We start from the raw sequence: 14,350 nt of genomic DNA, 5'->3' as shown, positions 1-14,350 counted from the left end.
AACTCATTTCCCCAGCCGCAGACTCCTTCTCCCCACGCAACTGAACTCCCGGCTGCCCTTGGCTGGCGGGACGGTGCCCGACCCCCCGTTGGGGGCTGGCGACCTTCCCTGAGGGAGGAGCCTGAGGCGCAGCGAGAGGGGTTAAGCCCGGGGCCCCGTGGGAAGGAGGCATCAAGGATAGGGGGTCGTGGGGGTGGGAAGGGGGAAGGGGTTGCTTCCAGAAAAAAGGGGTTTTTGTGTCTGGGGAAGTAAGTTGGAAGTTTCTGGAGGAGGAAGAAAAGAACGGGTGAGGATTTGGACGAAAGAGTACATTAAGGGAAGTAGAGGCAGGCTGTGCACATGGCTGCAGGAGGGCAGGCTTTATGTGTTTTGGGGGGGGCAGAATTGAGCTATCTGCCATGTGGTTGGCTAGTTAAGTATTTATTTGTTCGTTTGTTTGATGGGGGGGGGAGCAGCTGCCCTCCCCGCCCCCTTTGGTTATGCCCATGGTTGTGCATCCAACAGCCCGCTGGAGGGGGGGGTGAGGGGCTTTGTTTTAAAAAGTGCTTCAGTATCATTGGGGAGGGAAAGAGGCTGGTCTCCCAGGAACAACAACAAAACTTAGTGCCATTGCCATGAACAGATGGGGTGGAGCTCCTAGACCTGGAAGTAGAGCTTATTTCTAGGGCCTCTATACGTTGTGTTTGGGATATGTAATGCCAGTAGAAGAAGAAAGAAAGAGGGTGTGGGGAGCCTCTCTTGGGCAGCAGGCCAAGCAGGCTTGTATGGAAGTGAGATCAGTAGCTCAGAAGCATGGTGGGGTGGACTAGAGGGCTTATTTGAACTTGCTAGGAGCAGGTCCAGTATTGCAGGCAGGAGTTGAAAGTGTTCTGGGGGGATTATAGACAGTTGTCATTGGAGGGGATATGCATACAGAAAGGTCATAGGTAGTGCTATTTCTCTAGAAAAAGAAGTGCCGGAACTCACTATGAATGCCTCCCTTGTTGTCTTACAATGGTAATGGCTCCCACCTGAGAGGTGCCAGAACTGAGTTCTGGCTGAAAAAAGCCCTGGGCATTGGAATATAGGGAATTAACTAGTGCTGAGCTGCGCTGCTCCCCTGATCTGATTAAGAAGGGTAGAATGGAAGGTGTATCTGAAAAAAACTGAATGGCACAAACTCAAATGTGTATTGTTAGGCTGAACACACCTGGCTTGTAGAGAGAGAGATGATGCTTCATGTGGGAACCGATGATGGGTCCTTGACAAAATGCTAGTGGAGTCTCAGCTATATACGGTATTTGGAAAAGGAACAGACTGTGTGGAATAATAATAATACAGGACAGGTACCATCTAGATACAGTCAACTCTAAAGAAGAAGAATAGTGTGTTGCAAAGGCTTTAGGAGAACTAAAATCCCAGGTACAGCTTGACTTTGCTCATTTGCTTCTGCTGCACCACTGCAGTAAGCACCTCCTCTCCATCTGTTCCAATGCTACCGCTTCTTCACATTATTTGTCCTTCTTAGAACCGTAATGCCACAATCCTTGCCAGTCATGCAAAGCGTTCATTATTTTTGTATAGGAGCTGTGAAACTGAAGTATTTAAATGACAAAATGCCTTTTAATACAATATGCCTACTTGTACTTTTATCACTGTTTAAAAACTAATTTTGTGTAGATATTGGTAGATACAGATTCATTTTGTTGTGACATTGAAAGTGAAGTATTCAATTTTGTTTGAATATATTTAGGCACTGGCATAAAAATGAATACAGTAAATAGCCAAAGAAATAATTAAATACAGTAGGAACATATAGCTCTTCAATTTGCTTAAGCAATCTTTTTTTCTGATTAAAATATTTTGGCTGCTAACTTGTCCTTCCATACAGTACGCAATTAAGTTCAACCAAAACTATCTCACAAATAAAAAAGGATTGCGGATTTCTTGATAGACCCCTCCAGTGATGGTTGCTAGACATTACTGGATTATGATTTGTTTAAAAAATTGGAATTTATATTAGTCAAAATAGAAATAGTGGCATAACATAATCATTTATTTTTAATGTACCACATTCGTATCCTCTATCTTTCCTCCAAAGATACTGCCAAATGCTATCTTGACAAGCACCCTGTGCGGTTGCATAGCCTGAGAAATAGTGACTGGCACAAGGTCAATTTGTGGCTATCTGGAATTACATCTCTCCAGTCCTACAGAACAATGCTAACCACGCCCTGAGGGATGATGAGAGTTGCAGATCCACTGCCACACCTGAATCCCTTCTGGCTTCTGCTGTTCAGGGTAGACCGTGGGACAGGCTATTCTCTTGAGATTTTGCTGTACCAGTTTCAGGCTGGCACAGTAGAGAATATTTTTATATATGATCAACCACATATAAAGGGGAGGTAGATATCACTTCAAGGAAAAGTAAACATTCTTCTTGACTCATCCTGATGTTTGAGCAGATAAATAGGCACAGAATGCGACAGATTTGCCAGTTACCTTGTTTTAGTGGTGCAGCCAGGAAAAATGAAACTAAGCTTGAGATAATAATGTGTATTTATTCCTATACTTGATAATGTGGTGAACCAGTCATGCTGCATGGGGGAGGGCATGCACGTTTTGCTGGATAGGACTAGGAACTTCTGCCCAAAGTCCTGCCCTGAAGGCACCACTGCCCTACACCAGCACTTTGGGTAGAGGTTATGCATTTCTGTACATTAATGGAGCTCCCTCTTCCAAACCTTGATGAAGGTTAATGTTTTACTCAAGCTATGCAATCCAGAGAAATAGCAGTAAGCCATAGCACGGCTTGACAAAGGACGCTGGCATAAATTAGCAAAATAAGGTGACATTGAATTGGGAGAATTTGTTTCGGGACAAGTCTGGTGGAAGTCAAGGAGCGGTGTTTGGTAATGGGGCTTGGTTAAAATGGAAGAAATGCTGGGGGTGAATGACGTTTGGGGAGGCGAATGAGGTTTGGGCTAAGTGAGAATGGGGGGGGGGAGTGAAGGGGAGAAGGCCATGCTGTTGGAAATACTGGGGTGCCATAAAAGGAAAAGGTTATTGGTCCTACCTTTTGCCTTTTAGCTCACATGTGACTGCTCCTCAGGAGCTCAGAGTTTCAGCTATATATACATTTTAAATGGGTCTGTGTAAGTAGGCCAGAAGTCATGAAGGTTCAATAGTTGTTACGAGATTTTTTTTAAAAAAAACCAGCTATACTAGTCACAACAAATGTTCTAGCCACAATTTATAGTCATACCTCGAGTTGAATGTGCTTCGGGTTGAGTGTGTTTGAGTTGCGTGTTACTTCCGGGTTTCGCTGCTCGCGCAGATGCTCAAAATCATGTCATGCGCGTGCGCGGAAGTGGTGAAACGCAGCACGTGCAGACGCATCGTCGCGTCTTGCGTTCCATTCGGGATGCGAACGGGGCTCCGGAACGGATCCCGTTCGCATCCCAAGGTACCACTGTATTGAAATCTGAAGAGGTGAAGCAATTTCTTTATTCTTGCACACAATCCTTCATACTCACTGATGATACCCACAACTCTAAAATGTGAAATGACACTGCTGATAAAGTGAGAAACAGTGATTGGGTGGGTGCCTCAAGTGAGGAAAAATGAAGGGGCTGAGTTGTATAATAAAAATTGGGAAAGAGGCATGGAAAGAAAGGTGTAGAAATAGGATTACAGATTTATCAGGCTTCTTGAGGAGTGCCCATCATCTTCATGCAAAATGGAAGTGGGAAGAAGCCAGGGGATTTGGAAAGAGCAAATAATTTTTTATTGCTTAACTATGCGTGGTGTAAACAAATGCCTGTACATTTCTAAACAGCCTCCCATCCAATTGTGATAATGAGCATCTCCAAACACAAAATGAGGGGGTGGCTGATTTTTGGGGTTATGAAATGCAGCAAGTTGTTAGGTAAGTAAGTATTATTGTAATATTACTACCTGGGGCAAGTACTTGTGGGATTTGGGGGGCGGGTACCATGTACCTGGGACGCGGGTGGCACTGTGGGTTAAACCATAGAGCCTAGGACTTGCCGATCAGAAGGTCAATGGTTCGAATCCCCTCGACGGGGTGAGCTCCCGTTGCTTGGTCCCTGCTCCTGCCAACCCAGCAGTTCGAAAGCACGTCAAAGTGCAAGTAGATAAATAGGTACCACTCTGGTGGGAAGGTAAACGGCGTTTCCGTGCGCTGCTCTGGTTTGCCAGAAGCAGCTTAGTCATGCTGGCCACATGACCTGGAAGCTGTATGCCGGCTCCCTCGGCCAGTAAAGCGAGATGAGCGCCGCAACCCCAGAGTCGGCCACGACTGGACCTTTACCTTACCATGTACCTTGACTTGAGTGGTGGGATCAGCATTTGCTGTTTTGCCTCAGATATCATCATGTCTTCGGCTGGGCCTGACTAGACAGGACAAAGCTTTACAAAAGTTAAATCTGCCTAATTTGGAGCCACAAATTATTATTAGATATATAAGCAATCAGCCTAGTAATTTTTTTCCACAGACTAGTAAATTTTGCATACTTATTGACAAGTCATATGTCAACTTTATATGTTCTGAAGCTACTTTCAGTGGTCACCAGTTTAGCAGAGAGGGTCAGATTTGATGAAGTGAACATGCGTGGGGGTCGACCGAAGTTGCTGAGCTTTTTTAAGGATTTTACCTCAGGACATATACTGCCATGGGGCCTGGATTAAATCGACTGGTGGGCCGGATTAGGCCCCCCAAAATGGACTTTGAACATGCCCAGCATAAGGCTGTCAGTCATAATGGTTATGCAACTGTCTGCAGAGGCAGCATGTTGCTGTATACCAGTTGCTATTGCATTAATACCCTGATTTTGGGCTTCTCATAGGGGCCACGGTTGGAAACAACATGCTGGATTAAGCAGGTTTTTGATCTGCCAGGAGGGCTCTCCTTATTTAATTTGTGTTAACAAATTCTCATATACAGCAAAACCTTGACTTGTGTGCATTTATGGTAATTTGTATGAATTTAGCTTTACACGTGTGGCAAATATTTGAAAAAAATAAAAATAACAAGGGTATGGAAATGGGACAGGGTTCCAGGAAAAATTACTTTGGTAATCCCACCTGTCATTAAACCCAATGTGTTTTGGCTATACGCAATTTTGGCTTTAGGTGGTATCCCTGGAGCATAACCCCCACTTAAGTTGTAGCCTTAGTGTACTAAAATTTGGACTGTTTTTATTCTTTCCACATTGTTTATGGATCTATCTAACACAGCCCCATTAGTCACTCTTTTTCTTATGAGAAAGTTTCTCCAAACCCTTGACCATTTAAATTGTCCATTTGGTACCAATTTTCAGCTATATTCCAGTGCCTCTTTCTGGCTATGGTGCTGGTTTGTGAGCTACAGGCAGTGCTGGGCAGAGCTTACTTGGCTACAATACTCCATGCTCTCTTTTTTTTAAATATAATTTTTATTGAACTTTCACTTTAAACAATAAACAATAATTTCCAATATGCGCCTACCAATCTCATTCCCTACTTCTCTGCCAAGTTTATGACTTCCCTCCATCCCGCCAACAAGCTTTCCCTTTTCAAATCTATATCTCACAGTTTAGTCTTATATTATAAAGTCTACATCGTAGGATTTATTTCAATCCTGCTAGTGTCTTCAAACTTCTACAGTTATTATTTATATAGTCAATAAATTTACTCCAGTCTCTATGGAATTTTAGATCCATACTCCATACTCTTTTAACTTCCAGGCTGGACTGCTGCAAGGCACTCTATGTGTGGCTGCCCTTGATGACTGGGAAATCTGGCCCAAAATGCAGTGACTGTGTCACTGATCAGGTAGACTGTTTGAAGCACATATAATTGGGTTTTAAAACAGCTGCTCTGGTTGCCAGTTTGTTTCCAGGCCTAATTCAAGATGTTCATATTGATGTTTAAAGCTATAAACAACTTAGGCCTCAAATGTCTGAAATGCGCCATCTATTCCAACAGACCCCATCAGGTGTTAAAAACAGGAAAGAAGCTCTCTTGATAGGTTCCACCACCCTCTGAAGTGTGGTGAATGGCAATGCAGGAGAAGGCTTTCTTTGTGGTAACTCCTAAATTGTGGAACTCCTTTCGCCACAGACATGTGCCTAGCAGTTTCATTATACAGCTTCCATTGTATGCGGGGGTCATGTGTCTTTACCTTGGCCTTTGGCAGTTGAGGAATCTTTGTGGGACCCACCTCTTCTGTTTTGTTTAATCTATACAGAGCTGCTTTTGTCTGGTTTTGCTTTACAATTGTATAAGCTGTTTAACTTGCTTTTAAAGGATATGAAATTTTACGATCAGATAACTTAATAAGTATGACTGTGTAAGCAGAACTGCAAACAATACTTTAAATATGTCTGCACAATAAATTTATTTAGCTGCAGTATGATACTTTTTCTGATATTCTTCCTAATAATTTCTGACCTAGAGTTTCTTTTTTCGGTCTTTCAACAACCTGATGTTCATTTGTATATTCCTGTAGAGTTAGTGTCAAGAGGGTCACTTTCTCTTGTCTTTTCCCCCCTTGCAGCTCTGGTAAAATCTAGATCAGAGTTTGTGAGCATCATTCAGGTGGTCTGCGGCATGTCTGTGGAAATACAATTAAAAATCATACAGAATTTAACGCAGCACATTACAATAAAATCCTAGGCAATTTTCAAGTAGTCTGGTGGAGGGAGGGGGGGAGTTTAGGAACCACTCGTCTAGATGAAGGAACCACAGGGGGAAAAAATGCTGTTCTTCAAGGGCATCATCCATGTGGGGCTGTGGGGGCTGAGCCCCCCAATTTTAAATGAGGGGGCTGGCCCCCCTCAGTATTCAATAGCCCACACCATGAAAGGAGGCCTGATGGGGCATGTCATGCCCTCCAAATGGCCTGCTGTGGCTGTGATGGGCTATGTCGGCCCCTCCTACTGAAGCGGAGCCTGTCACAGCCGCAGGAGGGCCCGTCAGGCCTCTTTCCACAGTGTGAAGTCATGTGCGTGCCAGGCCCCCACAATGTTAGACAGAACCCTGTGCATCTGGTGTTCTTTATCACACAAATGTCACATTCCGTTTTGGGGCAAATTCGCAAGGAAGTTGTTCCCACCGAACTGGAGTAAAGTATCAATCCACCTAAAAAAACCTGGTCGATTTTTGAATTAACTCTCCTTAACCATTTTTTATCTTGTCCCCCACATTGAGTACATGGGAGGTTTAGTATATGTATTTCTAATATATCCTGATCCAGACATTTGTCAGCACCTGTCTGTTTAAACTTTAAAAGCTTCTCTATACTTTTTTTGACATCAAGTGCTCTCAGTCTGTGTCAATATAGTTCAGGTGGAGACTTCTTTGCTTCATAAATTACTTTGAGGTTTGTTTATTTTTACAATCAAGCATTATATAAATTTTATGAAGTAAAATAAATATAACGCATTTCTTATTATTGGACAAATCTAAATTATTCCTTCTAATACGTTTACACAGGCATCCCCAAACTCGGCCCTCCAGGTGTTTAGGGACTACAACTCCCATCACCCCTAGGTAACGAGACCAGTGGTCAGGGATGATGGGAATTGTAGTCCCAAAACATCTGGAGGGCCGAGTTTGGGGATGCCTGCGTTTACACATCCATGCAAAGTTTTCAGAAACCCCCCTTATCACCTACATGTGTTATCTTTCTGCAAGCTGAGATAGTAGAGCAGGCTTCCTCAACTTCAGCCCTCCAGATGTTATGAGGCTACACTTCCCATCATCCCTGACCACTGGTCCTGCTAGCTAGGGATCATGGAAGTTGTAGGCCAAAAACAACAGCAACCAGACTTTTAGAAGCCATCTGAAGGCAGCCCTGTTTAGGGAAGCTTTTAATGTTTGATGTATTAGAGTATTTTAATTTATTTATTTTTTGAAGCTGCCCAGAGTGGCTGAGGAAGCCCAGCCAGATGGGCGGGGTACAAATAATAAATAATAATAATAATAATAATAATAATAATAATAATCTTTTTGCGTAGAATTGTTTGTGGTTATCCTTCAGTAGATGCCCCCACCCACAGATGCTATGGTTTAAAACACGCTTCCTCAACCTCGGCCCTCGATATGTTTTTGGCCTACAACTCCCATGAGCCCTAGCTAGCAGGACCAGTGGTCAGGGATGATGGGAATTGTAGTCTCAAAACATCTGGAGGGCCGAGTTTGAGGAAGCCTGGTTTAAAATTAGGAAATTTAATTCATACTGTCCACTGGTTTGTATCACATGGAATCATACTGAAGAGCTTGACGCTTCCTTTTATAAGGTTGGAAAGACTTTTAACCACAAGCCTGTCGTGCTTCCACCTGTCAATGTTTCGTGAGAAATATTGCCTTGGAACTCTGCGTTATAAGAGACAGTATAAATTAGCAGTAAAAAGATGAAGCCGGCAAGATTAACTCTTAAAATATGTTACCTTCTCAAGTAATCTGAGATTCAAGTCCTCCGGCCCTCTAGAGGGAGATGAAGCATGCATGCCTTTATCTGCAGTTTTTCCTCATTTTAACATGACAGTTTGTCAGCCTGCCCTAGATGGAAATCTGTAAAGGCCTTAGGTAGGCCTTCATCTTTCTGAAGCCCTGGAGTGTCCTGTTCATTTATGTATGTTTCTTCTCCTCTGGAACCTTCAGCGCAAGCTGATTGCTTTCCATTTCTTCACTATTTCTGGTTGTATATTTGCTTACAGACTGCATGTTAGATGGTTCCTTTGTCTCCCTCTCCTGTACCGGATATTCTCTCAGAGGGATTTTCTATTAGGGATCTGTTCCTCCGGCAATGCTGCTTTGTAACACACTGCAGGCCTCAGCAGGTAAAAAGATGGTGATTATGCTCATACGTTTTCCATTCAACTTTCAGATTATGCTTGTTCTACTCTTTAGGAAACCGTGAATTGAAGTCTGCGGCCAGTTTATTTAAGAAAGATAGCTGAAATGCTTTGATGGTAGCGATATAAGAAAAATTTTATATAACCACATATTGGGCAAAATTGATGTTAGTGGAAAATAATAGTAAACTCAAGTAAGCTCTCAAGTGAGATAAAAGGGGGGAGGGTATTCCTGTTCCTTTGTATTTCTTATGATTTTTAAAAACTCATCTATAAGAAACTGCATTCAAGATTAAGTTCTTTGATTTCTTTAGAAAGACCTATTAATGGAGACATTTCAAAAGTTCAGATATTCAAAAAGACACTGCTGTGGAAATATAGGAATAAGTAAATGTTATTAGCTATAGGGTTTATGGTGCCATAAGCTTTGTCAGATGTATATATGAAGGGTAATAGGGAGGATTATATAATTTCATTGTGTGATTAACTGTCTTTTGGAAAACGAAGGAAATCAGGTTTTTAGACATTCAGCAATGAAAAAAAAAATATATTACTCCTGACTTGTGTTCAAAGAGGTATATTGCTCTATAATTTAGAGCAGGATTACTAATGTTTAAAATACCGCATGGCTTATGTTGTTGTTTTTTCTCATCCTAAAAAGTGACCTTCAGTGTCAGCACTAGTGCAGATTCATATGCTAATTTATTGTGGACTCTTGACTGCACTTGGATAAAACAGAATGCTTGGCAAAACTTCTTGCTGCAGTCCTGGGCTTATTTTATACAAATGTATAATAAGGTTAATTGTGCAGTACAGATATGTGCTGTATGTTTAAGTGGCAAAACTGATAAAAGTTGTGTTACATAGGTGTATAGGCTACTGGGAGAATCATTTAGCAATATATCTCTGATTTCCCCCAAATGTTTTCCACAGTAATTTTTTTATTATCAAATCAGTGAAATTTATTATTTACTTTGAAACTTAGATCAACTTTGATTTTTACATTGTGGATTATGATGAAGCAGGAAAATCAGAAAATGCCTTATACCAGATCAGACCATTGACCCATCCAGCTGGCTATTGTTTACACTGAGTAGCAATTGCTCCCCAGGGTTTCGGTAAAAGGTAACGGTACCCCGACCATTAGGTCCAGTTGTGGCCGACTCTGGGGTTGCGGCGCTCATCTCGCTTTATTGGCCGAGGGAGCCGGTGTACAGCTTCCGGGTCATGTGGCCAGCATGACTAAGCCGCTTCTGGCGAACCACAGCAGCACACGGAAATGCCGTTTACCTTCCCTCTGGAGTGGTACCTATTTATCTACTTGCACTTTGATGTGCTTTCGAACTGCAAGGTTGGCAGGAGCAGGGACCGAGCAACGGGAGCTCATCCCGTCGCGGGAATTCGAACCGCTGACCTTCTGATCAGCAAGTCCTAGGCTCTGTGGTTTAACCCACAGCACCACCCGTGTCCCCCAGGGTTTCGGGGGGGTGCATAAATATGGGATATTTCGTGTGCATAGCATATGCTCTACTACTGAGTTATCACCCATAAAAGTGAGAGGGAATGCACAGAGCAAGCAGTGTAAGAACATTCCTACAGAAGAAACTGCAACTTGCAATATAGACCCCTGGTTTTGCAAATACTCATATTTTTATTTCATGAAAAAAACCTTTTGAAATCAGTTGAATTCCTAACAGTAGCACAGTAAGGCTGTTTTATAATATTAGGCATACCATTTGTAAAAATGAGTGATTCTGCAATATATTTATTAACTTCAGTTCTAGTCTGCCCATCTATGTAGATCATAGGGCAGAGTAAGAGTTCAAGTAGTATATATTTTTATGTGGCCAGGAACAGTATGTAAAACCCTAAGTGTTTCCACCCACAAAGTTGTGTTCTGCAAGTTCACTGCTTTAACTAAACTGCATAGAATTCTTAATCAGTCAGACAGCAGAAGACATGTTTACAATTATGTATGGAACAGAGTAGTCTACAAATGCAAATATTTTTGCTCTTCTCTCAAAAACCCTATTCAGATGACCAATGAATAAACAGAAGGGGGGTTGAATCAGCATCCATGTCTGTGGGGTCACTGTCACCTCTTCTAATGTTCTTTATAGAGTGTCTCTGTGTTGTTCAAGTTACACAACAACTTTGGCAAAACGAACAAACCAGTTAGACCAATGTTCATTATGTCGAATACCTTACGTAATTCGGCTTTCTGCTTATCATACACTATATTAGTAGCCTAGATTGCTTTCTATGTAGCCAGGAATAAAGGACTCTTAAACTCTTCCTTATGGAAAGCTCTGTGTAATTCAAAACAATTATACCAACTGAAGCTGTTCTTCCAAAACTTACTGTTGTGCCTATTTTATATACCTTGGAGGCAAAACATGATCAGGATGTTCCCTGCAGAACAATTTGAAATCACTGCCTGAGTTCATAAAGGCCCTGGAGCATCATAAATGGCACATTTGGCTAATCACCTTCCTCTTTCTCTGACCTAATTGCATAACTGAAGCCTATTGGCTGGAACTGTTCAGAAATGGCTTTCTTGATTTCAAACCACCACATTCTAACTGAAATTCCAACACAAACAGGGGATGGTCTCTTGATTGAGGGAACTTGATAATTGAGCTGGCTCTTGGGTCAGACGGGGGTCTTTCTGGAGAACTATCAAGATCTTTATTTCGCAGGCAAAGAAAGTAAAGTAAAAGGAGTAGGATAGAAAGTAAACAGTTGTTGGTGTGTGTGGCACTGTCTCTGAGGTGGTGGTACCTATAACTTTGTATGCCTTACTTACAGCTTCAGGGATGTTTCCATAGCACAGTCGTCAGTGTCTGACAATGAAGTAGAGTCGCTAAACTATTATAACTAATTAACTGCTTATTTGGATTGGAATGGCGATTTCAAGAGGTTAAAGACATATGAATTAAGCAGATAATGTGCTAAGAGTCCTGCCCTGCTTTGCTATCTCTTATGATGTAACAAGTAATTTAAAACCTCCTGGTAACATGATGAGTGAGACTGAGGCTGTAAAGATTGCTGAGCTGCTGGCACTAAAGTGCTGCTAATTGGTTTGAAGAGCCTCTCTTTAGCCATGACTTTTTCTTCTTGCTGAAGAGACTTAAACTGCTCAGGAAGGAGCGAAGTGAACTGAACAAAGAAAGATATGAGGTAACGTGTTTAACAGTGTTTTCCCTATTTCCCTGGACTTTTTCACCTGTGGCTGAAATATCAGAGAGATTAATGTCATATATTGTAATTTGGTCAATTCTTCTATTGAGATTAGAGATATTTAATGATTGGCAGAAATGCAGGTCATACCTATCTGAGTTTACTTGGAAGTAAGTCCCACTGGTTTCAGTGGGGCTTATATAGAGAGAAGTGTGTAAAGGACTGCTGTTTATTTTTGATGTTTCTAGTATTTTCTGAGTTCATAAAGGAGTTTTTAAACACTTCACCTTATTAAAGTTACTGTAGGTAAAATGTACCCCATAGAGAGAGGTAGTAAAAATTGAGTATGTTTAAATGACCAGCTTCTGATTGGTATGAGAATTGAGCTTTAGCATGTTAGAAATAATGGGTTGTAAAGCTGTGTTTATCCATTTTGCTTTCCAGTACTGATTTGCTTTAACATCTCATTTAGGGAAGGGGGGGTGCGAATTAGATGCAAGAGCCACTGTTTCATTTTTATAAGCATGTGGAACTTTCCTCATCCACAGAAGAGTTGAATTTTAAAATGAAAAAGGGTGTATGGGCAAGGAGGGTAGAACCCTCTCCCTGCAGACAGCTGAAATCCCATTCTGGAATTGTTATCTGGGTGAAAAGAGGCAATGGGGACATTAGTTGTAGGATTGGTTCTGTCTGCCCTGCTTGCTTTTAAAGTAGTTTCATAGTTCTGGGGCTACAGACCGTAATGACTATCTGGAGAATCAGTAAGACCTATAGATGATATTGTTAAGGATGCACTCATTGGAAAGCTGGCTTGCTTTAGAATTATCTCTACAATCTACAAACCCTATGTGTTGTGCTGACATAATTCCGTGTCCAGTATCAGCACAAACAAACTGCTAGCCAGCTCTCGCAAATTCTAAGCAATCCTAGAAGCCATGGCCTGGAAAAACCACAGGCCAGTCACAGAGCCTCTGCCATGAGCTGCAATAATGTAATACCCACATTCCACTCAAAACTAAGGACAGCTCAGGGCCAACCCATTTCTATCAGCAGGAGGGTAATAGGTAGATTTTGCACAGTGTTTAGGCCATGCAGTAGTTTGGCTCATAGTTGTGCCTGTGATTGCAAGGGATAGGTTGCTTGAGTGTTTTGGAAACGTGTATACCTGCGGTGCAATTGTAAAACACGCTGTAAAAAGTGTACCTTTTCTTCTCTTACATTATAGGCTTTAAGCTCTACTTCATAAATACCATAAAATCTTTGGTTTCTATACAGAGCTTGCCTATATTAGTTAACTATGTTTGAATGTTCAGCTTGAATGTACAGGTTTAACAGCATAAGCTGTGTAAAGTGGGTGTCCTTGGACATTGTGCTTGCATGAATCTTGTTGCATCTGTTTGAACGAGGTCACAGCTAAAAATGTAAGACAAACCTGCTTGATTAGGCCAATGGCCTATCTAGCCCAACATCTTGGTTGACCAGATGCCTGTGGGAAGCCCCCAAGTGGGACATGAGTGAAAAGCATTCTGTGTGCCTTCAATTCCAAGAAACTGGTATTTAGGGGCATACTGCCTCTGACATTGGAAGCAGTACATGGCCATCATGGCTAGTAGCCATCATAGCCTTGTCTATGACTGTATCCATGCCATGCATAATTTTATAAACCTTTATCATGTTTCCTCTCCACTCACTTTTGCTTTAAATGAAAAAGACCCAAATGCTGCAATCTTTCCTCATGGTAGAGTTGTTTCATCCCTTTGCTCATTTTGGTTGCCCTTTACTGAACCTTTTCCAACTCTCTTCTTAAGTCTTACAGTTCATGGTAAGACTTAAAGGAGAAACTTGTGCAAGCGTGGACGTGCAGATTAGCCTATAGGACAGCCCTTATGGAAGGTTACATGTTGACCCAACTGGTCTGCCTTTTCTTTCCCCTGCTGTTTTTTTCTTTTGGAGCAGGGAAGAGGATTGCCAGTACCAGGCAAGTTCATCTTCCATTTATGGTTTTTAATAAATAGATTTAATTCTGAATGCTTAAAAAAAAGTGAATTACAAGTATTTATACCACACCCCTTAAGCCTAAAATGGTTTCCAGGGTGTCTTACAATGTAAAAACCAACAGCTAAAACAGAGGTGGGTCACTTTTTCTTGAGAGCTGCATTCCTGGCCATAATCTATGGCCCCAACCAATAATATACTAGTGGGGCCATAGATGGCCAGGGACAAGCTGGAAGATAAATAATGTTTTTATGGGGGTTTTATGGGGTTTGACTGCTGGCCCTGTCTCCACTTTAATAGTTTTGTGCTGTTTCTATGAAATCATGATTATCATA

At 41.8% G+C, this 14,350-nt stretch overlaps 1 protein-coding gene and 1 long non-coding RNA gene across 8 annotated transcripts in view; one reads left to right on the top strand and one right to left on the bottom strand.

The window, feature by feature from the left end:
- UGT8 (UDP glycosyltransferase 8) overlaps nt 1-14,350 on the top strand; it is a 35,201-nt gene that overhangs the window by 1,213 nt on the left and 19,638 nt on the right. Inside the window, exon 1 of one of the 4 annotated variants that reach the window (XM_081021989.1) lies at nt 8,537-8,617. The exons of 1 other annotated variant lie outside the window; for it this stretch is intronic. Coding sequence is in view for 1 of the 3 variants with exons in the window: in XM_081021986.1 (XP_080878112.1) it covers nt 8,792-8,825 (34 nt within the window). In the remaining 2 variants the exon portion in view is untranslated. Of the gene's footprint in view, nt 1-8,536; nt 8,618-8,690; nt 8,826-11,443; nt 12,021-14,350 lie in introns of those variants that run through there. 2 more of the 4 variants (XM_081021986.1, XM_081021987.1) reach the window with 2 other exon arrangements.
- On the bottom strand, nt 6,361-11,378 carry LOC308485895. Of its 4 annotated transcripts, none has more exons than XR_013990828.1 (3): nt 11,202-11,359; nt 8,433-8,817; nt 6,361-6,595 (listed from the first exon to the last, which is right to left on the bottom strand). It is a non-coding gene; the product is annotated as an uncharacterized lncRNA (long non-coding RNA). The 4 variants fall into 4 exon arrangements; XR_013990829.1 differs by having other exon boundaries at nt 11,223-11,359; XR_013990830.1 differs by having other exon boundaries at nt 8,433-8,809; nt 11,223-11,357.

Source organism: Podarcis pityusensis (assembly GCF_964106645.2).
Source record: "Podarcis pityusensis genome assembly, chromosome: 9".
Lineage (NCBI taxonomy): Eukaryota > Metazoa > Chordata > Lepidosauria > Squamata > Lacertidae > Podarcis > Podarcis pityusensis.
The sequence above is the reverse complement of the archived record's forward strand: the minus strand, read 5'-3'. Positions and strand labels throughout refer to the sequence as shown.